Source organism: Xenopus laevis, chromosome 4L (genome assembly GCF_017654675.1).
Source record: "Xenopus laevis strain J_2021 chromosome 4L, Xenopus_laevis_v10.1, whole genome shotgun sequence".
In the NCBI taxonomy this organism is placed as follows: Eukaryota; Metazoa; Chordata; class Amphibia; order Anura; family Pipidae; genus Xenopus; species Xenopus laevis.
Window position 1 is genome coordinate 140,619,139 of NC_054377.1, and position 26,467 is coordinate 140,645,605.

The following is a 26,467-nucleotide window of genomic DNA, read 5'->3' on the forward strand; positions in this document are numbered from 1 at the left end:
TATTTACCTGTACTAAGCACAGTTGTGAAGGAAAATTCTAGAAACATAGTGGTCCTTTAAGACATCCGACTTGGGTCCTTTTTGACACAACTAAATCATTAGCTGTTTTCTTTTTTTCCCATGATTTTGCAGCACTCTATACAACAGGATATAGCAGTCCAGGAGGCTGCAGACTGTATAGGAAACAGGAATCAATACGGCATTCTCATTAAAAGAGTATGATTTAGCGAATTATTTTTCCTCACTCTTATTTCCTGCAGTGGCTTCTTTTTTTATGTTCTGCCTCAACATGTTTTAATGCTCTATAATAAAACCTAAAGACACAGAGGCTGACAGCAGCAAGCGTTACAACAGATAGGCGCTAAGTTCGGTGAAAAGAGACCCCAGCCGGGGAAGTATTATGTTTCTGTATTTCTGAACCAAGGTGTCTCGGCAGAATCGGTTAACAGCCCCATTTCTCATGTCCGACGGGGCATATCTGAGTGTGAAGTATGCACATGAATCAGACAGCTGGTGGATGAGTTGTGAGGCCTATGGAAGAGTTGCAGTGCCAAATTAGCCCACTTGAGAACACAGGAGGAATCCACAGATGGCTCATTTCTTGCAGAGAATGTGCAGCTGAGCATGGCGAGGAGCACTCTAGTCAGGCTGGAATACCTATCAGCATATCCCCTGGTCTGGATGATGCTGGACTTGTCATTTTTCCACAGACCCATAACATGATCACCCAGTGTCATCGCATGGTTAGCAACAATCCTTTTTTTTAAAATATATGCCGTCTTTATTTAAAGCAATACCTATCATGGGCATTTTATTTTGTTTTTGCAGGCTTAAACAGTTGTATATGTCATCATATTGAGATATAGGGGGTTATTTATTAAAGTCCAAATGGTAAAAATTAAAAGAAATTGAGTTTTTTCACTAGAAAACAATCCCTAATCTTAGCTTCTCAACAGCAGCACAGAGATCCAAGATGGTGAGCACCTTTGGACAGTTTTGAAAGCTTCTAATAGGGTTGATGACCATCTGGGCTTGTAAAGTAGGTTCAGTATATAAAATACAGTATTTCTAGCCAAATTATTTTTTAGGCATTGAGTCTCCTTTAATATTCTTATGAACAGGCTCTGCAAAGTCTATTAACAACACACCGCATTAGTAATTAATTGCCTTAGTCTGAGTGTTTAAAGTCAGAAGCAACACCCTGAGTCCTGCAAAATCAATTTCTATTCTTGCAAGAGCGGTAGTTAAAATACTGGAGTTAACAACAGATTCAATGCTTTCTTCTCTTTCACTAGAAAAAAAAACTAAAATTTTTCGATTTTTATATACCTGTCGAGGTCCTGTATAAATCAGTGGGAGTGGTACCTTTCTCAAATTGAAGTTATTGTGGTCTTCGGGGGGATTTCGCTAGAAAATCTGACTTTTTCTGGATTGTTGGGCAAAAACTTGAAAAAATCTAGCGGAGTAAAAGTCCGAAAACTTTGAGCACTTTGTGTTTTCGCTCGATTTTGTTGAGTTTTTCCATGATTCCAGTAAATCAAGTTATTTTATTAATAAAAAAAGCTAAAATCAGACATGGGAGTTTGGTTATGTTTTTATAAATTTGGATTTTAGTAAATAACCCCCTTAATTCAGTTATGGAAAATGATCTAAAATATAATTCCAAAACATCTAAGATAAACAGGACTCATCGTGTATTGGAAGTTACCTTGGAGTCCTATGACCTTTGTAAAGGAGGCACTGTGGCCTGGTGCCTTAATATGGTCATGGAATTCCAAAGTGACGTGTCTTCTAATATCCTTATAGTAAACAAGAACACACTCAAATCACTGGTATCACGTACTAAAAACAATGAATTTTAAAAATAAAAAACTTTATTCATTTTATACTATGGGGATCTTATAAGTCACTTTAGCGTTCCTTGGCCTGTATATAAGCACTCGACCTGTGTCATGGAACTCCTATGTTACTTTATATATATATATATATATATATATATATATATATATATATATATATATATATATATATATATATATACAGTATATCTTTAAATCTTACAACAGGTGGTACAATATTCCCTTTATAAATCGTCTGACACCTCATGAAGGAGGTGAAGACATTAAGCAAATATAAGACCTTTTTAAAAAGAGAGAACAGGGTGTGACGTGCATTTGCAGGGAGTCTCCGCATATATTATAGATATGCTGTTTGCCCAACAAGGTACAAATCTGTCAAGATTTTTCATCACCATTTGTGGCTTGAGAAGTCACTGTGTGTACAGAATAGGTTGTGTTACGATTATATAAAACATGACAAGGCCTCACATTGACTAGAAGTTTCGGCCTGCGGTGAACAAACCGGTTCTTTTCTGCCTTCATATTCAAAATGTGTTATTTATGTGTTTGACAACATATTAACTGCAATTACATTTATTAATAGAAGAATAATTGCTTTTAATTACTGTAATGGTCTCTCTCTCTCTCCCTATATATTTATATAAATATATTCCAACAATAAACACACTCCATGGGACAAATTCACTAAGATCTGAAGTTGCGCCAGCGACAGCTTCGCCGCACTTCGCAAGGTGTATCTTCACTAGCACTACGCAATTTCACTAAAATGCGAAGTTGCGCTCACTGGGGCAAACGGTAGCGAAGTTGCGCTACCCTTACTTCGTCAGGCAAAGCGAAGCTACGCTAGTGATGCATAATTTGCATACGGCGTGAAGTTAAAATATAATGTACGTCACGCTGGCGAATTTGCACTAGCGATAGCCGCTTCGCGCTTTAGTAAATTTGCCCAAGACTTCATAATGCAGAGAGAAGTAAGGAAGAATTTATTGTCAACATTTCAGTCCCATTTTGGACCTTTCTCAAGACTTTCTTTACAATGTCTTGAGAAAGGTCCAAAACGGGACTGAAATATATGTACAGTATATAGCAGTGGTTCAAGCTCCTCTAATTTAAATACTAAATATATCAGTTATATTGTGTAACAAGATACTCCCCATGTAGCTTATTCTGATGCTGGAGAGGCCACTAACATTTCCATTACTGATCATAAAGACCCCCATACATGGGCCGATAAAAGCTGCTGACAGACCGTGTCGGCAACTTATTGGACCGTGTGTGGGGCCATCCGACGGGCGTCCCCAATCGATATCTGGCTGAAAGTCGGGCAGATAACAATCGGACAGGGTAAAAAATCCAGTCGGATCACGGTCGCATCTTTTAATTGATGCAGTCCTGTGATCCGACGGCCAGTATGGCCTCCATTCTGATCCAATTGTTGGGCCCTAGGGTAGGGCCCACGATCGGATCAGCCTGACATTGCCCACTTCAATGTGTGCATTTCGGGTAGAGATCCGCTCATTTGGCGATCTCCCTGTGTATGGCCACCTTTGGGGTCTGAACATCCAACATCAGTAACTGGTTGAGAACATGGAGGAAACAAATCAAGATAAAAGCAACTACATAAGACATAAGGTTGATGGGCAGTGTGGGAAGAAAGGAGCGGAATGTATTTAGACCCCTCCCAAGATGCGGGCTCTTTTGGATGAGAAATCACCAGAGTGAAAACAGATTTGTTGAAACTCATGGTTAAACCCTCTGTTGTCTGAGAACTGTTCTGTGTTTTCTTTGCTGCTTGAAAATTGTTTCTGTAACTTTTTGTCTAATGACAGAAATAGGGGAAAGTGATGAAAAGAAGAGACCAAAGAAAGTGCTTTTTCTAAGATGAATGTGTTTGTGTCTGTGGGGAAACCTCGTCATTACTTCTCCATCACTTGTATCTGCCTCAGTGTGAGCTATAACTATAGGGTTTGGACCCTGGGGCTCAATTTTATGTAAACCAAAGACAAAAACTTGGCATAACCTTATTTTTTTTTCTTTTGGTTTTTCCCTAGAATTCTTGTGTAATTGTGCCTGCTGGATACCGTCATAAAATTAATCACTTGCTGCTAGGCTCATAACTTGCTTTCATGCCCACTGTGTCCTTGTGGATTTAATGTTTGCAGAGTATGAGCATTCACTTAACCTTGAATTATTAGTGATTTCTCAACACATGGCGCCTTGCAGTGGGGTAGTGTTCCTTTAAAAAACCCAAGACATAACTGTCTTGGCATAACTGTCATGAGGCCCTAATTCATATGCAATTTCAATAAATATTGGTTAAACTGGTCAACCTCTAGACATTTTGGGGGCCTCTGATAACTGATAACTGGTACAACTAAAGGCAGAGACACATGCGGCAGTTCGAGACAAATCTCCTCTTCTTCGGGGGCGACTAATCTTCCAGAACTGCCTCCCCTGCCTTCCCGTCGGCTAGAATGAAATGCTTTGTTTTCCGAAGTTTCCTTGTGAGGCAACTTCAGGCGACTTCAGAAAACAAAGAGATCCGAGTTGCCACGTGTGTCTCTGTCTAGGGACTTAAAAAATGTGGAGCTAATCAGAAGGTGCCCAGGGTTTTGGGCAAATCAGGATACTTGGATAAATTGGCAGTTTGGGGAGTGCCCTAAACTGTCACATTATTCAAAATAAACTTGAATGTTGGTTGTTATGATGTACCCCCAATGGCCTTGTACTTTAACAACAAAGAAAGACTGTAGGTTGGGCTACAAGTTTTGAAAGAGTTTAAGAGAGAGCACCAGATATCAGAAAGAGAGATAATGATGCATTTGCATACAGCAGTTACATTTACATATAAGTTTAAGCACTTAATATTTTTAATGAATGAGTCTTGTAAAGTTGCTTAGAATTAGGCAGTATTTTATATTTGGGTTTACATACCCTTTAAGCATTTCTCGTTGTGATTAAGCTGATAATAACCAAACTGGTGACACGATTGATTTCGCTCACAATAAAAACAGGGTGAGTGGCATGAGATCTTATATTTTGTCTTTACCCCGTACCGTGCTTGGGGCCCAGCACATTTGTCCAGCCTCTCTGGACACCACTTTAAGTCCAATTCATGGAGCATAATCATATTACATGCTGTAACATTTTGAAGAAGACAGTGGTGGATACTTTATTTTTGCAGACCAGACGAATTCTTTCCTTTATTTTATTTTAATAAAAGTTCACAGCGTGTTGACTCTGTTCGGCGGGGCTGTTGAAAGAGCAGAGACTCTGTACCTATCCCCAGTGAAAGGAATAGTAATTGCCTTGTGTCGTTACAGACAGAGAGATAAACCCATGAGGTGGGGCGACCACTTAGACGGGGATTGGCCTTGGGACAAGCTTGGTGATTGAGGAAGTTTATTATATAATAACAAGAAATGACAATTCTGGGCAGAAGTCCGAGGGCAGAAATAACGAGAGTGACTATTTGGTAACAGAATGATGAAGAGGCGTTTAATCAGCTGTGAAAACCATTTATTGTGATTACCATAAGAAGGGCATTTTTATTCCTTGTCAGAATTCCAAATGTTTCAAGCTGGTTTTGATTTCTTGTTACGTCCATCCAAGGGGGAATAAGTTGGGGGGGTGGAAGAGGAACTTTAAACATCTTCTATTATTTTAACTGGATTGGTTCAGATATTTCATTAATTTCTCTATATGTTTGGTGATCTATTTTATTTAGCTAGAATATGGTAATGTTCATCAAAAAGTTTGCTACTTATTGGTGTTTTATTCCAACCCCCCCACTGCATCGTCATATATATATATATATATATATATATATATATATATATATATATATATGTAGAAGGGCTGTGGCACACACTTACTGAGGCAAAAAACCCAGGTGCTAGTCAGAAAAAAAACCATATATTTATGATGAAAGCTGACGCACACTGGGATTTATCAAAAATAAAACTTATTTTATTGGATCGACGTTTCGGTCCACACACGGACCTTTATCATCTTGATAAAGGTCCGTGTGTGGACCGAAACGTCGATCCAATAAAATAAGTTTTATTTTTTGATAAATCCCAGTGTGCGTCAGCTTTCATCATAAATATATATATATATATATATATATATATATATATATATATATATATATATATATATATATATATATATATATATATATATATATATAATGTAAATGTTAAGTGGTGAATGATTAATTAATTCCTTTAATGAAGACTGCAGCTTAAACATTTCAGCCTTGCATAGAAATCCATTGTTATCATCCCTATGACCTCATGTTGCCCTCCTTAAAGGCAGAGACACACGTGGAGATTTGGGGAGATTAGTAGCCCAGCGACAAATCGCCTCTTCTATGGGCGACTAAACTCTGCCCCAAAACCTTCCTGCCGGCTGGAATCTGAATTTCCGGCGTGATGGCACTCGGAATGCTTTGTTTTCCAAAGTCGCCCGAAGTTTCCTTGTGAGACAAGCCAGTGGGAAGGCAGTTCGGGGAGATTAGTCGCCCGAAGAAGAGGTGATTTGTCACCAGGCGGCTAATCTCCCCGACTCTCCATGTGTGTCTCTGCCCTTAAGGTGGCCATAGACTAAAAGATCCGCTTGTTTGCCATTGCCAAACGAGCTGATCTTTCCCAGATATGCCACTAACGGGCATGGCTATATTGGGGGTAATCTGAACGTTCGGCCCTATGGCCGAACAATCAGATTACGATGAGAGTGCAATGGGCTCCACCGGGATCGGTCGGTACAAAATCAAACCTGTCCGATCGACCAAACGTCTGATCTCCGCCGGACGAAAAATGTCAGGACTCTCCACACATGGTCCGAAATCGTAGGATCTTTGCGTCTATGGCCACCTTTAGTGTTATAAGCTCCTTACATGATGTCAGCAAGACCAGGAGCATTATCTGACACATTTAGGGCAGCAGGACCAACCCCAAAATCCGTAACAAAAATTCAAGAGCTGATTAGAGAGCAGCAGGCCCGACCCTAATATATAGAGTACTATTTATTTTATAACTTGTACCCTAATTAGCGAAAGTTTTTGTAATTAGCTGTGCTCTCTATTGTACTTACAATATGCACCTATATGCTTCAGCTTTCAGAATGATGTGTTAAGTTTTATGTGTTTCATTTTAATGAAACAATTTTAAATTTTAAATAAACAAATAAAGTAATAATAAAACTGGACGTTGTACTTGATCCCAACTAAGATATAATCAATCCTTATTGGAGGCAAAACAATCCTGTTGGGTTTATTTAATGTTTACATAGTTTTTTTTTTTTAACAGACTGTAGGTATGGAGATCCAACTTACAGATAGATCCCTTATCCCAGGTCCCGAGCATTCTGGATAACAGGTTCAAACACCTGTATTAATAATATTCTTGGGTATCACTAGGAACATATTTCCATGTATTTGTTTCAAAATCCACTGACTGGTTAAAACATTAGCGTCTTTACCCAGCAGAACATGCTGGATCGGCAGAAGACTGTAACTAATCATCCCCTCTCAGGATAATAGAGAGCTCTTATGTCCCATCAGCTGTTACATTACCTCACTTACTCTCAACTGTACGAGTGACAGAAATCTCTTTCCAATGAATTCCAGAGCGACAGAAACATCTTGCCTTGCCACTAACTGCACTAAATACTAGAGCGTTCTCTCACAGAGCTTGCATGCTCATTAACTACCTGACTGACAGTTCTGATTCTGTACCAACATCACCCCGGGAAACAGTTCCCCATGAACTGCAAGTCTGCATGGCACCACTGAACCACAGCAGCACCGCTGAAGATCAGTTTTCTTTCTCCTTTTTGTGCAAACATTTTGTCACCAAGCTGTTCACACTTTTGTCTATAGTTATACATTGCCACAACATAAGGGAGCAGCATAGACAAATGGCAGTGATATCTGTTTGCCCAGCCTTAGGCATACCTCCCAACTGTCCCTTTTTCGGAGGGACAGTCCCTCTTTTGACAGCTCAACCCGTAGTCCCTCATTTGTACTGGAAAGTCCCTCTTTTCTCTGCACTGAACAGCCAGAAAAAGAAACAAAGTTTCTCACTTAATTGGCTTTTAGCAGAGAGCCCAGAACAGCTAAATTGATACTTTGTAACAATTTTGAGGCACAAAAACACAGTTTAGATAAGGAGAAATATTTTCAAACTTTCATAACCTGCCAAATTTTGTAAAACGAACATGGTAATTAGGGGGTGTGGCCACCGAAAGGGGTGTGGTCAAAAAATTTGCTGCGCTACGTGCGGAAATTTTTTTTTTATCCCTCTTTTATTTCCAAAATGTTGGGAGGTATGCCTTAGGCCTGTGGCATTTGCAATGATTTGGGGTGTTTGCTGTAGTTTATTTAATGCACAAGGCCTGTCATCACTAACTGCCATAAAAACCAAGTGAGATTCACACAATTTATTCGACAATTGCCCTTGCTGTCATTTTGTGTTGCCAGCAGCTACAGCAATTTCAGGCCAATATTAATTAACGTTGTCCATTTACACTTTAAGCCACCATTTTGTGATTTTCTGTGCCTCTCACTGATCACCTGACAGGAAATAATGCAGAGGTGTTGGAGTAAAAGACCTGCCTTTGCCCTTTCGTTGGCTGATGTAACCTAGCAAGTTTGTGTGTGCCTTTGTTTATGTGTGAGCACAGTGCTTCATAATAGTCTGACAGGCTGAAAAGTGGGAATATATTATTATATTATTAGAAAATAGATGTTTTGTGATTTAAAGAAAAACGTTTATTATGAAACAGTGGACTGTTTAAGGTGATTCAAGAGACCAGCAATGTTCAGGCAGCGCCGGATTTATCAGGCGGGCGCCCCAAGGCCGTGCAGTCCTAGCGCCCCACTGCAAAACCCCTCGTGGGCGCACAAAGGTGCTGGAGCACTGGGGAGCTGCGCGGTGCTCCCCATAGAGCGGCTGGGCCCTAATAATTTGCTGCCCTAGGCCCGGGTCTTTGTAGCCACGTCACAAATCCGGGCCTGCATTCAGGGGTACAGAGATGGTTGAGAAATAGATATGTCCCTGTCCACCTCACATGATATCTCGGTGCTGGAATGGACTTGGTTCTGCCAGTACAACCTTCACATTTTAAAGCACACAAATTTTATTTTGATTCTACAGGGGCCTGGATACTTAGCAAACTAATTCTGTGTAATCAGTTGTCGCTGCAGCTGCACGATTTAATGCTATGTGATCATACTGCCAGAAGACAAGTCTACAAACCACAGCAATAGCAATTTCCTCCCAGCCCACAAAACGCCTGTGCGTGACTCTTACTTTCACAGAATAAAAGGCAGGTAGCTTTAATGCAGCCACAGCAGGTTTCAATATACTGCTACATGTTTAGCAAAGCTGCCTAAATGGGAACCTGGTTTGGCAAGAAGCTGTGAGTGTTCCGCCTGGGTGCCTTTGCCAAGCTCTCATGCCTACCTAAGGTATCATGGGAAAGTAGAAACAGGGTCTGAAAGGGAGAATGCTGGAGGTAACATAGAGTCATGCGGCAGAACTGCTTTATATTAATAAACCTTGGCGTAGTGGTTGTTATGACACAGATGCACAAACTCCCCCTGATTTGGTTTGAGATTGAGTTTGTCCAAATCCAACAAAGCATTGGGATTTGGCCAAATCCGAGAGTCTGGATGCATACCTCCCAACTGTCCCATTTTGAGCGGGACAGTCCTGCTTTTGACAGCTCAACCCGCACTCCCAGATTTTTACTGATATTTCCAGAGTTTCTCTTTGACTCTTTAACTATTATAATGTCAGCTGCGGTATCCTTCAACTATTTGCATCTGGTATATATACAGATACAGGACCCATTATCCAGAATGCTTGGACCTGGGGTTTTCTGGATAACGGATCTTTCTGTAATTTGAATCTTTATGCCTTAAGTCTACTAGAAAATCATGTAAACATTACATAAATCCCATAGGCTGGTTTTGCTTCCAATAAGGATTAATTACATCTTAGTTGGGATCAAGTACACGTTACTGTTTTATTATTACAGAGAAAAAGGAAATCATTTTAATTTTAAGATTTCTGAGTTACAGGTTTCCAGATAACGGATCCCATACATGTGTGTGTGTGTGTGTCCAGAAGCAGCACTACTGATATCTAATTGCACATTCAAAGTGTGGGTTGTTCCCACTATACATCACTATAGAATAGTGACAGTCGCAGGCAACTAACAGGCTTCTGGATATTGTTGAACTACAATTGGGAGTTGTAGTACCAGAATGTCTGGAGGCCTCTGTTTGTCTAGAAAGTCATAAAACTCGACCCCACTGGTCCGACTCTGTATCCCCTGAGAGCTTTGCCTGTGTGGAGCGAGGGACTGGCCTGTACAAGGGATTATTTGAGAATAGTTTCTGCCCCATTAAATAAGGAAGAGGTACAATTTCTGCTCATGCCTTGCAGAGTATTCAGATCACTTTCCATTTCATTACCCTCATGTAATTAATCATGTTGTACAGAGCTGTCTCATTACTAAGCAGTGTTTCACTGATACTTCAGATAATGTGCACGGAACAGCATAGATCACCTTAATAACTGCGAGAGTGGTACCAGTGTAGGACTGGAGTGGGGTCTGTGCAGAAAGGGAGAGAGAAAAGATAATTAGTCAATAATTAATAATCATTTGTTTCGGTAGGAAATGAAAGGAAGTGGAATTGCCATATTTCTGAATAAGGGTTTCCAAATGAGATTGTGTACCTGTATATTGTTAGAGCATTACACGTGTGCAATGAACACAAGAGCTTGCAGGCAGCACAAGACCGAGCCGTGTAAGTAAAAAATTAAGCAGATGTCAGATGTGTCAGCTTATAAATTGTGGAGAAGGGCTTAGAGCAGTCAGAGGCAGATTACTGCACACTTTTCCTATAACATTCAGATCTCAGTCATTGCTGTGGAATTTTGTATGCGTTGCACGACACTCTAGATCACTGCTTGCCAAGCAATAGTTTATTGGCATCTTGCTAGAATGGCTGCCAGTCTTATTAAAGAAGAGTTAGAAGTTAGATTCCCCTGCAACATGTGCAGACACTAAGTGGGTTATTTACTAAACTTATTTTTTTTTTACTAATTTATCTCATATTTTTTTTTTAGAAAAAAGCCACAACCAAGCTCCCATGCCTGATTTTAGCTTATTTATTTATAAAAAAAAAAATTGATTAAATTGGATAGCGGAAAAATTCGATAAAATCGAGCAAAAACTCAAATTGCTCTAATTTTTCTGACTTTTTCCGGAATAGCTTGAATTTTTTACTTTTTGCCCTGAAAACCCCTGAAAAAGTCAGATTTTCGGGATTAACCAAAGGCAGACCATGAAAACTTCAAATTGAGATATGTGCCTCTCCCATTGACTCAAGGCCCCCATACAGGGGCCGATAAAAGCTGCCGAAAGACCGAGTCGGGGCCATTCGAGGGGCTTCCCCGATCGATATCAAAATTTCGAAATTTTAGAATGTTTTTGAGATTTTAAAATTTGGATTCTAGTGAAGTTGCCAGTTGCATTCCAGAGCAAACTTTATGTAGAGTTACATTCTACTGCCAACTTTACAGACATATTGCAGGGCAACGTCTATGGAGAGTTACATAAAAAACCATTTCCGTGCAAAGCTTTTGGGATGTTAAATTGCACAATTTCAGGGATTTTTAGAAGGGTATTTATCAAATGGTGAACTCTGATAAATACTAAAATTCTAAAAATAATCCCATAGGAATGAATAGAAAGTGGGTGAATTTTTCGGTGAAGAGCTCTGATCTCACATTTTTGATAAATCTGCCCCTTTGACTTAAAGCATATGGACACCCAAGTTAAAGCACATGGACACCCCCATCTTTGGGGGTGATATGATGTCTCTCAAGGGTGTTGTGATCTAACAACTGAGCCCATCATTGCCCCTGTTATTGACATTCTTGCATTGGAGTAGACCTGAACAACGTGGGGCCCTTCAAGCGTCTTTTACCACCAAGGTGAAACAATTTAGGAGAAGCCAGGTGATTACTAGGCATGTGAAGAAGCATGGAAGGCATTTTAGGGAACAAACTTGTAGCTGGAGGCAAGTTGGTTTTTGCTACATGCTACTTAGACAGAACCAACGGTGCAGAAAGAGACAGATACATATTTTATATTGTATATCACCATAACACCAATGTTTCAGTTCCATTTATGGACAATTTGACTGGCCATACCTCCATAAGACAATGTCCCCAGGCTTGTTAGCTCATGTCCTTTAAGCTTTTTCCCTTTTTTTTTCAGGAAAGACCCAGGGTTTAGCTTCAGAACCAAAAAACGATTTATGATTGATGATATTAATTCTCACTGCCTATAAATAAAATAACATCAACATAATCTAGAGGAAAGTTCAGCAACAGGGCATTAGTTCCAGTCTTAGTTTACACCTAAATAAGCCCAAATGTCCATCTTTTGCTCCGGTTTTAACCTGTTTCAGTCATTTCCTTTAATAGTTGTGGGAAAATAAGAGGTCATGTCTGGGTGGTGCACATGCAAATTATTTGCTGCATATGCCTTTAATTAGTCACATGGGAAAATTCTGGCCAGACATGGCTGGAAGTGAAGACTGACAGGTATGATGGATAGACCCCCTTTACAGGATGTATAGTTGTTGCAGTACTACAAACACCAGCTACCTCGGGCAGCCAACAACTGTACTGGGGGGGGGTGTCATTAAGGGGAGCAGTCATTAATATTTATGTTATTGCTTTGGGGAAGATAAATTATAACTGCCTGGGCTCTCTGGTCCTATGGGTAATCTAGTAACAGGTTCATAGTTTACTCCGCATATAGTAATGTACAGCGGTTGGATTGTGACCTCATGCTAATGGGAGAGTTTATACTTTGGCTAGGTTCTCCAATGGAACATTCACCTTTGTGCTTTTAGCTAATGACTGTTTTGGCTCAGTGTTTGACCCTCTAGAAAACTACAACCCCCAGCATCACCAGCAAATCTAAAGTGGGGTTGCTGGGACTATACTCTGATTTCTTCATGCAATTCTCTTAAAAGGGTTGTTCACCTTTGAGTTAACTTTTATTATGATGTAGATAGTGATATTCTGGGACCATTTCCAATTGGTTTTCATTTTTTCTTTTTTGTGGTTTTTGAGTTATTTCGCTTTTTATGCAGCAACTCTGCAGTTTGCAGTTTCAGCAATGTGGCCGCTAGGGTCCAAATTCCCCTAGCAACCATGCATTGATTTGAATAAGACACTAGGATATGAATAGGAGAGGCCCTGAATAGAAAGAGGAGTAATAAAAAGAAGTAACACTGTGGATGCGCCAGAGATAAAAATAGTTTTTAAATTTCCTATGCGCCAATCCCCATTGATCCGGTCCAGACAATGAAAATTTGCGCGAATAAAAGGGAGGGGACGGGGGTGACAAACGTCAGGGGTGTCTGCTATGTAGATCTGGCCCTGCATAAGCAGAAGGTGAATAATTTTTTTTAAAAAACTATAAAATATAACGAAAACCAATCAAAAAGTTGCGTAGAATTGGCCATTCTAAAACATACTAAAAGTTAACTTAAAGGAGAATTTAACCCTAAAATTAAAAAAAACCCTACCCTACATAGACCCCCCTCCCTCCTGCCTAAGTGTTACCCCGGGCAAATGCCCCAAACTATTTACTTACCCCTCGGTGCAGATTCAGACATCGGAATTTTGCGGACGCCATCTTCAGACAAATTTTTGTGAGTTTCTTCACATGCGCCGTTGTCGCAAAACCACACCAGTCTCATTCTGAAGATTTCTGAACTCCGATGCTTGAATCTGCAGGGGTTTTTTAAGTTTAGGGTTGAATTCTCTTTAAAATTAAGGGTGAACCACACCTTTAATGCCAAGTGGTTTGCCTTTCCCAACCTTGACACGTACACCTGTGACCCTCTTTTAAACATACGCACTCGTGTAGAAACAAAAGGGCCTTTCCTAGACACCCTGAAGGCTTGGGGGTAATTACAGGAAGTCATATCAGTTATTGCAGCTGCTTAATTAAACAAAGTTATCAGTGAAGCGATAAAACTGGCCAAATGCAATTTATTGAGGATATCAGTAAATGCAAATAACAAGGCAGGTCTTGGGAAAGGGTGAGAATTGGCCCTGGGACCAACAATCCGATTCACAGGAGAGCGGCACAACTAAACGGCGCACAGGAGGGAAGGGAAACTAGCTCTGCCCGCATTATGCAAGAGCTCCTTCTATTAAAGCCAGATGTTTTCCCTCTGGCCTTCCAGGCAATAAACCAGAGGTTTTATTCCAAATTATTCAGCAGATTCACCAAAAGCAGAGAAATCCGTCATAAGGCGAATCCGACTTGACGCCTGCGTTCTGTCGCAGCGAGTTGGATCCGCGGAAATCGTCCGTGTAGTTCACAAGATAAACTCATCCAAACTGGGTCTGAAATTAATTCCCTGCAAGTGCCAGTGTTATTGGTCACTTTAAACCCACATTCAGTTTCTGCTTCACTTACCCTTCCATAAACTCATTGGGCCGAACCTTTTTGTTTTTGTTTATTACACCCCATGAAATTTAAACGGGAGGTAAGCATTATGTGTCCCATTCTGCACTGCTGGTTCTGTCTCTGAAACTATGTAGCAATGGCCAGCCCAGCATAAATAGTTGCAGCTCCCTTTATCAGCTGGCTTCCCCTACATTGTTTCAAAAGTCAGAACCATCATGGGAAGAGAACAGGAAGGGACAGACAGATACTGCATGCAATAAATTAACAAGTCACTTTTAAACAGGTCACAAGTCACTTCCCGCCCGTTATCCATGTACTAAGGATATCTGCCCGTTCAGGGATCAGGTATTCTGCATAGAAAGTATTATTACTTTGCCTTTGCAGTAAGCGCCCCATCATCTTGAGAAGTGCCCCTTTATGTTTTTGGTTGTTACCGGCTGTGTTTTTGCGGGGAGTCGTACTCAGCAGCAGATGCACATATGGTTTGCAAGTAATAATGCTGTTTTTATAGTTTTGTTTTGCTGAACGTTTACTGAACAGTACAGTTATGTAAGCAGTAATTATTTTAAATATTTTCCTTGCGCAGTCAGGGGTAGTTTCTCCCCACAGTGACATTGCAATACAGTTAAGGGCAGTTTTTGTGTTGTGCTATAAGGAAGGCTTTGTGCGTCTATTGTGATGCTGACTTATGGAATTTCTCATTATAACCACTGAAATCTGGCATGATCGCCTTTCCAATGCTCAGTTTTGTGCCTGAATCACATTGTGTCTGGGTGCTTTATATTCTTTTGTTTGTCACTTTCTACAAATATGTCTGGGAGTGCTTTTAAAACGCTTCTTTTGTGCTGCACAAATTTTTCCTTTGAATTCACTATCCGACTGACCTCACAGAGAGAGGCAAGTGTATTTAATTTCATCATGTGGGCACGCGTTAGTGGTCACAAGTATTGTTTAGCGTGCAGACGATAAGATTCGGGGAGATTTAGTCGCTCCGGCAACAAATCGCCTCTTCTTCGGGAGACTAATCTCCCCGGAAAGCCTTTAATCACCAGAGGGATGGCACTCGGAGCGCCTTGGTTTCCGTAGTCGCCCAAAGTTTACTCGTGAGGCAACTTCGGTCGACTATGGAAAACGAAGCACTCTGAGTGCCATCCCGCAAGCGACTTAGATTCTAGCCGGCGGGGAGGCCGTTATAGGAGATTAGTCGCCCAAAGAAGAAGCAATTTCTCGCTGGACAACTAATCTCCATCAGTAAATTTGTGTGCCCCTGCCCTTAGGACCCTTTTCTTAACGGGAGGCTTCAACTTTATACAGGGGATCCTTTATCTGGAAATCCGTTATCAGGAAGGCCGTCTCCCATAGACTCCATTTTAATTATATAATTAAAATTTTTAAAGTGATTACCTTTTTCTCTATACTAATAAAACAGTAGCTTGTATTTGATCCGAACTAAGATATAATTAATCCTTATTGGAAGCAAAATCAGCCTATTGGGTTTATTTAATGTTTAAAACATTTTATAGCAGACATAGTTCTTTTTGGGTCCTGTCCTCAATGGTGTAACTAGATATTACTGGACCCCACAGCAAATTATTTTTCAGGCCCCCAATATGCCTAGAGATTGACCTGTATTGACCAATATGTATTGAAATTGTATATGAATTAGGGGAAACTGGGGTCCCTATACCTCCTGGGACCCCTGCAGCCACAGGCCCCTGCAGGCTGTCCTACTGATCTTCCATTGTTACTGCTGCCTGGTTGCTAGTGTATTTGAGCCTTAACACCCAGAGGACAGTTGCAATATAAAGGTTTATAAAAAAAGCTTTTAAACTACCATATGCCCATCGTACTAAAAGTTCATTTTAAAGGGGTTGCTCACCTTTAAATTAACTTATAATATGATGTAGAGAGTGATATTCTGAGACAATTTGCAATTGGTTTTCATTTTTTTATTATTGGTGGGTTTTGAGTTATTTAGCTTTTTATTCAGCAGCTCTTCAGACTGCAACTTCAGCAATCTGGTGTTTTGGGTCCAAATTCCCCTAGCAACCATGCATTGATTTGAATAAGAGACTGGAATATGAATAGGAGAGGCCTGACTAGCATTAACAATAAATTTGTACCCTAACAGAGCATTTGTTTGGAAAGCTAGAAAGAATCAGAAATAGGTAAACAATTATAAAAACAAATGAAGACCAATTGAAAAGTTGCTTCGAAATGGGAGTTATAACATACTATAACATACTAAAAGTTAACTCCACCCAATATGAATGAATGAATGAATGAATGAAAATACAATTAAAAATAGTGAAAATAGTTAATGTAAATGCTATGTAAATGTGTTGGTGCCATAAAAATAAAATGATACTCATGATTTTGCATGCAGACACATATAATGGGATGATTTGGGGAGGAACAGCCCAAGGAGCATTTGTTCAACAGACTGCGACCCCTCAGGCCTGAGACCAGTGTGGAAGGTTTTGGCAACAAAACATGAAGCTGTTCTAGTAGCATTTGGCTGACAGGTGCTGCCATGGGTTTTATTTTTTCTGCAACTGCTACAGTTTAGTTTTTTGCTCAGGCCCAACCTGAAGTTCTGACTGATTAGAGCAGATGGTTGGATCACGTTTTTTGGGATATTATGGCCATTGCGTGGGTTTCTATAACATACCTCCCAACTGTCCCATTTTGAGCGGGACAGTCCCTCTTTTGACAGCTCAACCCGCAGTCCCGGATTAGTACTGATATGTCCCGAGTTTCTCTTTCATCTCCTGCACTGAACAGCCCGAAAAAGATACAAAGTTTCTAACTTAATTGGCTCTTGGCAGAGAGCCCAGAATAGATACGGGCAGAGTCAGATTCAGGGAGATTAGTCGCCCGGCAACAAATCTCCTCTTCTTTGGGGCAACTAATCTCCCCGAACTGCCTTCCCCTGCCTTCCCGCTGGCTAGAATGTAAATCGCTTTTCCGAGGTCGCCCAAAGTTTCCTCATGAGGCAATTTCGGACGACTTCGGAAAATGAAGTGCACCGATTGATAAAATAAGAACTAAGACTCACAGCTTAAAGAGCAATTCACCTTCATTATTAAAACTGTAGTAACACATAAAAACCACAGAAATGTGTTCAAACTTTCATAACCTGCTAAATTTTGTAAAATGGATATGATAATCAGTGGATGTGGCCACAAAACAGGCATGGTCAAAAAATTCTTTTTTTACCTCTTTCTGTTTCCAAAATGTTGGTAGGTATGCTATAAATAAGGGAACCACCAAACCCGGCATTCAAGGGTTTGGCTGAGCCCCCCTGAATCCTGGGGAGTTAATTTGGCTGAATGCTGAACCAAATCCAATCCATTGGTGGTGCCAGAAATTCAAGACATGCAGCCGGAAAATGCCAATGCACATTTTTACCCTTGTATAGGGTTCAGATTCAGTTTGGCCAGGCTCTTGGATTTAATCATATCCAACTCCTGCTAATAAAAGGCTAATATTGGCCAAATCCAAAATTAAATTACAAACTAAGTTACATTTCAAACTACTTCCTGGTTGCTAGGTGTGTGTTAATTTGGCAACTATACTTGGCTAGCCTGAGCCATCCACTGATTGCCCCTAGCATTCTAGATTTAAAAAATAAAAACATTTTTTTTGAGGGAACTTACCCTTTAAAAGGAGATACTACATTCCATTGGCTTGAAAGTCTGTTTTGAGGCCTTTAAACAGGTGTAGCGGCTCGGGTGTTGCAGAGTGCTGGGAAACTGAGATTCCATCAGAATCATTCGAATTGAAAGCTGTGTCATCCCTTGGGAGTTGCTGCTGGGTTTGTCGCTGCTGGGCCTGCTGAAGGGTTTATGATATTTAATACTACAGTTGCTGCCATTTGGCAGGCTGAGAGAGATGCATATTTCATAATATTCTCAGCATGTAAAATAACTGGTGCTGTGTCTATTAAATATATTGCTCAGCCAACAGACATTTACCGTGCACCTTACAATTACATTCCCCCTCTGCACCGAGAAATATGCCATTTCAGTAAACTTTTCCCTGTGCCCTTGGTTTATTAATTAAATTAAATTAATTAATTAATTACAAGGACATGGATTGGTTAAATTATATTTTTGCATTGAGCTTGCAAAGACAAAGATAATTTTTTTTAAAGAGGTGGCTTAACTTTCAATTAACTTTTAGTATGTTATTGAATGGCCAATTCTAAACAACTTTTCAGTTGGTCTTTATTATTTTCTTTTTTATCGTTTTTTTTTTTAAATATTTGCCTTCTTCTTATGATTTTTTCCAACTTTCAAATGAGGGTCACTGACCCCATCTAAAAGCAAATGCTCTGTAAGGCTACAAATGTATTGTTATTGCTACTTTTTATTACTCATCTTTCTATTCAGGCCTCTCCTATTCATATTCCAGTCTCGTATGTAAAGGAGAACTAATGCTTAACTAAAGAAGTAGCTAGAACTGTTGTAGATTATATTTTGTGCTTCTGTACCAGCCCAAGGCAACCACAGCCCTTTAGCAGTAAAGATCTGTGTCTCCAAAGATGCCCCAGTAGCTCCCCATCTTCTTTTCTGTTGATTCACTGCACATGCTCTGTGCTGCTGTCACTTACTGAGCTTAGGGACCCACTCACAATATACAGTACACATAGAATAGAAATGTAACAGTATAAGGCTGATCAACCTCATTTTCTGCTGGATAATTAGTGACGAGCCCTAAGCTTAGCTTCTCAACAGCTGCTCAGAGCCCACTGAGCATGTGAGTGTCACAGACACTTTCCAAGATGGTGACCCCCTGTGACAAGTTTGAAGTCCTGGATCATTGCTGCTATTGAGAAGAAGAAACTTATGCTGGTGCAATAAGTTCAGTATATAAAACATGGTATGTTTAGCCCTATTCATTTTGAGGGTTTAGTTCTCCTTTAAAGGTGAACAACCCCTTTAATAGCAAAGAGAATGCTATTATTCATCGTGTATTTATTTACACTAAACAAGCAGATCAGCAGAGGGGCTGCTCCTAGGGTCCATAAAAAATGATCTTGACTTTCTTGGAAAATAAGTTGTTTTTTCTAGGTCATTAGAGTTGTACAGTTGTTTTGTTTATGAATTCTGGAGCCGTGTTAGTCCTTCAGAAATAAACGATGAATACAAATGAAATAAATGATTAGAATCCTGCCCTGTTGTTCCCTTGTGTTTGTTCTCAATGATCTCTGCTCTGCTGTATACAGTATGTTACTTATCTGTTCAAATAATAAAATATTAATCATTGTATATTTGGCCTTCGGCCATAAACCCTTACTGTACATGGAAATCATGTTGTGCACTTGAGGTTGTGGCTGGAGAATGGCTGGTTACATAAAACTTCATTGTCTATGGTTTGGGTAAAAATGCCTTAATTGTTTATTTAAAACCCAGTTTCATAACTTTTTGTTTGGATAAGATTGCATAGTTCTTGTTGGGTTTTAGCAGTCTTTGGGGTGGGGGTCGGATTCTTTTTGCGAGGGTCTTCAATTAAACTGACAATGAGCGTCTGCCAAAAAGGCAATAACAGCGACAGTGGGGTAATGTATACATTGCAGCCCAGTACTGTATCCAGCCCATTGGAAATACTAAGGAAAAAAACATTAAAACACTGCAGAATCAAAAGTAGAACAGAGTTGAATTCTTCTCTGTATGGGCACTGCCTGCATGGATCCGTTATCCAGAAAGTTCCAAATTATGGGAAGGCTGTCTCCCATAGACTCCAATTCATCCAAATAATCCACATTTTTAAAAATGATTTCCTTTTTCTCTGTAATAATAAAACAGTAGCTTGTACTTGATCCCGACTTAGATATAATTAATCCTTATTGGAAGCAAAACCAGCCTATTGGGTTTGTTTACATGATTTTCTAATAGACTTAAGGTATGAAGATACAAATTATGGAAAGATACTTTATCCAGGAACCCCAGGCCCCGAGCATTCTGGATAACAGGTCCCATATCTGTTAAAAAAAAATAGACATTTTCTGAAGGTGCACTGGCCTTGCTGCCGCCAACATGTATAGTAAGGTTTCTCATTTCTTTTTATTTTTTTAAAGCTACTCATTTATCTGACCAAGGCTGAATCTTTTTTTGTTTTGCAGTTTCTTTGGTTGTGAGAGACTGACTATTAAGACTATGCTCTAATTCTGCTGATATGGTGTTTTGCTTAGACTACAGAACATGATTATTACAACAAGGGCTGAACCCTTGCAAGGGAAATAAACTAGAAATATGATAAAGGTGACTTTTAGGATCTATCCTTCACTTGCCTGCATTATAGGGACCCCAGGCAAGATAGGGTGGGCCACAGACATAAGAAAAAAAAAAAAGTATAAAATGGGAATATCCAAACTGTCACTTTAAAAGGTTTTTTTTTTTTTTTTTTTTTTTTTCAGAAAAGATACCTCTTATTAATCAATTTCTCCAATATGTGAGATTCTGAGCGTATTAGAAAATCACCACTTAGAATTAAATCCCTTGGTTCTTAAAAAGATTCTAGATAAAAATGGTATAAACCGTTAGCTTTAAAATATTGCAGACGCGCATTTCGCAATGGCTTTTTCAAGGCATGATCACTAAAAAATTAACAATTTTTTTGTAGAAACCATCGCACCTAGTCGCTTTAGTCATTGGAACTTGAATCCAGTGGAATTAGTGGAATCATTTACAATCAGCACTTTAGTCGATTTGAAGCAATTATATGGATTCATTTATTTATGGTTTAGAATTGGTAATTTATTGAACCTTTTTAAGGAATTACAGTATTAATTCGGTATTTAAATCATATCACCATCATTGGTGAAAAGATATTAATTATCATTTATTCATTGGAATGGAATTATTGAGTCCAGCTCACATATTGGAGAAATTGATTAATGAGGTGTATCTTTTCTTAAAAAAAACTTTTAATACATTAACACACTGACGAGAGTCAGACCCCTTTCTTAATAATCTTAACATACTTGCAGATAGATCATTCCTTCAACTAATAGAACAAACTGTCACTTTCCCTACACACTTGATAAAGGGCTTTGCCCGAAACATGTTGTGTGATATACTTCCTCAATAAAGGAATTTTGTAGCTTTAGGGTAAGGCCACACTGGGCGTTTTGGGGAGATTTGATCGCATGGCGACTAATTGCCCCGTCTTTGCGGCGACCAATCTCCCCAAAACACCCCAAAGAAAAAAAAGTATAAAATTGGAATGTCCAAACTATCACTTTAAAAGTTTTTTTTTTTTAGAAAAGATACCTCTTATTAATCAATTTCTCCAATATGTGAGATTCTGAGCGTATTAGAAATCACCCCTTAGAATTAAACCCCTTGATTCTAGATAAAAATGGTATGAACTGTTAGCTTTAAAATAGTGCAGACGCGCGTTTTGCAATAGCTTTTTCAAGGCATAATTACTAATAAATTAACAATTTTTTTGTAGAAACCTAGTCACTTTAGTCATTGCAACTGGAATCCAATGGAATTAGTGGAATAATTTACAATCAGCACTTTAGTCGATTTGAAGCAATTATATGGATTCATTTATTTATGGTTTAGAATTGGTAATTTATTATTATCTCGGGGAAAAAGGACCCCAATTCCCTTTTTTAAAGCAAATCCCACGTCAGGATGTTTTTGGTTTTACTGAATTGCTGTTACAAGAATGGGACGTGCAGGAACAGTTAAATAAGTTCCTGTTCCCGGGGGCAACTGTCGATCCGCCTGGCAGCTGGGATACTGATTGAGAAGCTTTTGTGATTGACAGCTAAGTGCTTTCTGGTTTATATACTGACATCAGGATAAACAGCCCTAAATCTGTTTACTAAAGGATTCCAGGGTTCTTGTCAAAGCAAATGGACGGGCCTTTTCACAATGAAGGCTGGTTTTAAGGCGAGTCAAGGGATGGGCCCCCTAGCAGCACAGGGGCCGCATCTTTAGCTTCAGCCCTACAAACAGGCCTTTGTGTAATGATGACACCTTGCGTTTCCAAACAAAAAAGCGCCAGTACGTATGGGGTTAACCTTTCCATGGTTGGGATGGTTTACATTAGTGCCCCAGGGAGAACAAAGAAACATTCAAGGTAAAGAATACAGGAGCGGAGTGGGAGGATGATGAAGATGAGGCTGCCCAATGCAGAAATGGCATGGAACTAAAGTTTGGCACTTTAGCCGATATAAACCGCTGACTCCCTAGATGCCAAATTCCTTCTGCATGAAGGTGCAGAGCTTTATAAGTGAATAAGCCATGGGCCTCTCCAGGCAGCAGTGCTGTAAATGTAAACATCTTGGATACAAGTTCAAAGTGATTCTGCATTGTGTTTTGTGAGCCACCCTGCCTCTGTATAATCCTTGCCATAAAGCAAAACAGAGCCGATGTACAGTATCCTATATACTAATCGAAGGCCTATCTATGTCCCGAGTGGAGGGGAGGCAGATGCGCACGCAACTTCGGTTAGGATCTATGAGATGCGCGCGCAACTTCAGCCGAAAGACATAGATGCGGCCTTCGATTAGCAGATGTGCTGGAAGGTTAGGATCAGAACAGGTTAGGATCGGGGAGGCAGATGCGCTGGAAGGTTAGGATCTAGGGAGGCAGATGCGCTCACCGTCTCCTTCTGCCTCCCGCCGCCTCTTCTTTCCTGCTCACTCAGGCGGCGACCGCTGGAAGGTTAGGATCTAGGGAGGCAGATGCGCTCACCGTCACACTAGGGGAACCGGTTGCGTACCTGCACGAAAGTCTGTATAAGCGTCGGCCATCTTGCTACTCCTCTGCGACTTTGTCATCCGCCCACTGCCAAATCCGCCCACTAAAGTCTGTATAAGCGTCGGCCATCTTGCTACTCCTCTGCGAGTTTGTCATCCGCCCACTAAAGTCTGTATAAGCGTCGGCCATCTTGCTACTCCTTTGCAAGTTTGTCTAATGGCGGCGCTAGCGTCACTCTAGGAGGGGAACCGGTTGCGTACCTGCGTGGGTGGCCATTTTTAGCAAAACGGGCTATATTATCTCCAAAAAATATTGATGTTGACATGATAAACAACCAAGTGATTGCATTACTTCCTGGACAAAGCTGTGTCTTTCTGAGTACTGACTGTATTGATTCTGAAGACGAAAGTGAGAAACTTAATTTCCCATTAGAATATTTAAACACTATCAACCCTGCTGGATTACCACAACACAATCTTATACTCAAAGTAGGAACAATAGTCATGCTGTTAAGAAACCCTAACACTAAGCAAGGTTTATGTAACGGTACACGGTTGGTTGTGAAGAGCATGAGACAAAATGTTATCAAGGCAGAAGTGCTTACAGGATCCCATAGCGGTGATACTGTTTTGATTCCCAGAATTGACCTTACCAGTTCTGACCAGGAATTACCTTTTAAACTTAAACGACGACAATTCCCCATTAAGGCTGCATTTGCCATGACAATCAACAAATCACAAGGACAAACATTGGATAAAGTCGGCATTTACCTATCTGAGCCTGTGTTTGGTCATGGTCAACTTTATGTTGCATTTTCAAGAGTGCAGCGTTCATCTGATGTTAAAGTCAAGATTTTAAGTACAGCTCACCAGGGAGAACTCATTCAAGGACAGGAGAACATTTTCACAAAAAATGTTGTTTATAAAGAAATTTTTCAGTAACACTTTACTACCAATAAACTCAAAATTTAAGAATTCTAATAGCAGATAGGTAATAACAAGCAATAGGCACAGATTCACTCTACATCCCCACAAATTAGCGTCGCCAGTTGCTGCCTGGGGATGCAGAGTGAATCAGCACCCATCGCATTTTGCTGCCTCACTGTTGTTACCATTCATTCATTAACGATTCTTTAGAGAATCGGGGGTTTACTGGTTTTGCTAGAAAGAAAGTATCGACAGTCATGTGAGTACATTCCCCTGTGCAACCCAAACTGGACTTTTTTTCCCGGAAATAACGTAACATTCATTTTTGGTGTTCTCTACCTGCAGCTCATTGGAGGGTCTTTATTTAAAGATGAACTAAACCCCAAAAATGAATGTGGCTATAAATGCCATAATTTATGTACTGAACTTGTTGCACCAAACTAAAGTTTCAGCTTGTCAATAGCAGCAATGATCCAGGACTTCAAACTTGTCACAGGGGGTCACCATCTTGGAAAGTGTCTGTGACACTCACATGCTCAGTGGGCTCTGAGCAGCTGTTGAGAAGCTAAGCTTAGGGCTCGTCACTAATTATCCAGCAGAAAATGAGGTTGGTCTGTAATATAAGCTGATGCTACAGGGCTGATTATTAAATTCTGATGCTAATTGCACTGGTTTCTGTGCTGCCATGTAGTAATTATCTGTATGAATTACTAATCAGCCTTATATTGTGACATTTCTATTCTATGTGTACTGTATATTGTGAGTGGGTCCCTAAGCTCAGTAAGTGACGGCAGCACAGAGCATGTGCAGTGAATCAGCAGAAAAGAAGATGGGGAGCTACTGGGGCATCTTTGGAGACACAGATCTTTACTGATAAAGGGCTGTGGTTGCCTTGGGCTGGTACAGAAGCACAAAACATAATGTACAACATTTATAGCTACTTCTTTAGTTAGGCTTTAGTTCTCCTTTAAGAAGGGCAACATGACTGGGATTTTGCATATGCATTGTTACGCTGCACGGCACAGTGGCCACTCGCAAAACCCACCCAATTTTCAGTAAGCCCCCCCCTTTTCATGGCTGTCATATATAAGTAGGGACAGCTGGGAGATGTACATTTATCATCACGTTTTATATTTAGCATTGCCGCCCATATATATATATATATTTATATATAGGAATATTTATAACAATCTCAGAATTCTGTTGTTATCATTGGCACTTGCTAAAGAGGAATTTTAGCAGAGATTTAGACCTTCAGGGTGGTGCACAGTCTGTGCTTTTAGTGTTCGCAGCCATCCGGATGGAGGGGATTATATATGCGGGTGTTTTATATCGCTTTCCTCACTGCTATAACGAGATCTTAGTTCAGCCATTAAAGCATCTCTTTGGGTGGGAGTGATCAGTATAGATTTTACAGGCCATTTAATCAGGCAACTGCCATGATGTGCCATGCTAGGCTGCCAGTGTCTCTCTTAGCACTTTCATTGGGGTGAAGCCAAACAAACCTACTCATAGCAGCACCTGAGTCAGTATGATGGCTGCACCTTGGATCCCTCAGTCAAATGACTTTTCTATGCAAGTTTTTTAAACTATATACTGTATATATATATATATATATATATATATATATATATATATATATATATATATATATATATATATATATATATATATATATATATATATATATATATATATATATATACTTTGTGGCTGGTGCACACGGCGAAAAATCCAATGCCCGTGTGCTGGTTCAAATCAATCACATAGTTTGTTAGCAAAAAAACCGCACCAACCAGGACTTAGTATAAAGTATCAAATATCAAAATTTATTAAATATTATTATTTCCTTTTCTGTTATAATAAAACAGTACCTTGTACTGGATCCTAACTAATATATAATTAATCTTTATTGAAAGCAAAGCAATCCTTTTGTATTTAATTAACATTTAAATCCTTCTTTTAGTACACTTAAAATATGGCAATCCCATATCCGGAAAACCACAGGTCCCATGCATTCTGGATAATACTGTAGGTCCCATACCTGGTCCCATACCTGGATCTATGAAACACTTTATTTTCTTCATAAGACCTGTGAGTGCAAGCTTTTTTCCTTAATCAGTCTTACATTTTTGGGCTTGTTGCACCCAGGCAACCTGTACCTGTTCACGAGCTGTGTCGGCTTCCACTTCTCCATATATATATATATATATATATATATATATATATATATATATATATATATATATATATATATATATAGTAATTAAAAAAAATCACTTCCTGATGACGGCTTAAGTTCCAAGCCGAAACGTTGAAATAAACTTTTGTTATTTTCTATTTTGGATCAAGCCCTGAGAGTGCGTTTTTTTTTAATTACTACATTACTAGTTTAACCAGCACCAAGGCAGTGATTATTTGAGGATGTTTGAGTGCACCGGTC

General features: G+C 39.7%; 1 protein-coding gene across 4 annotated transcripts in view; it reads left to right on the forward strand.

Moving 5' to 3' along the window:
• LOC108714711 (E3 ubiquitin-protein ligase PDZRN3) overlaps positions 1-26,467 on the forward strand; it is a 174,576-nt gene that overhangs the window by 31,770 nt on the left and 116,339 nt on the right. Inside the window, exon 1 of one of the 4 annotated variants that reach the window (XM_041590883.1) lies at positions 534-743. The exons of the other annotated variants lie outside the window; for them this stretch is intronic. Coding sequence (XP_041446817.1) covers positions 534-743 — 210 coding nt within the window. Of the gene's footprint in view, positions 1-533; positions 744-26,467 lie in introns of those variants that run through there. 4 annotated transcript variants of the gene reach the window in all.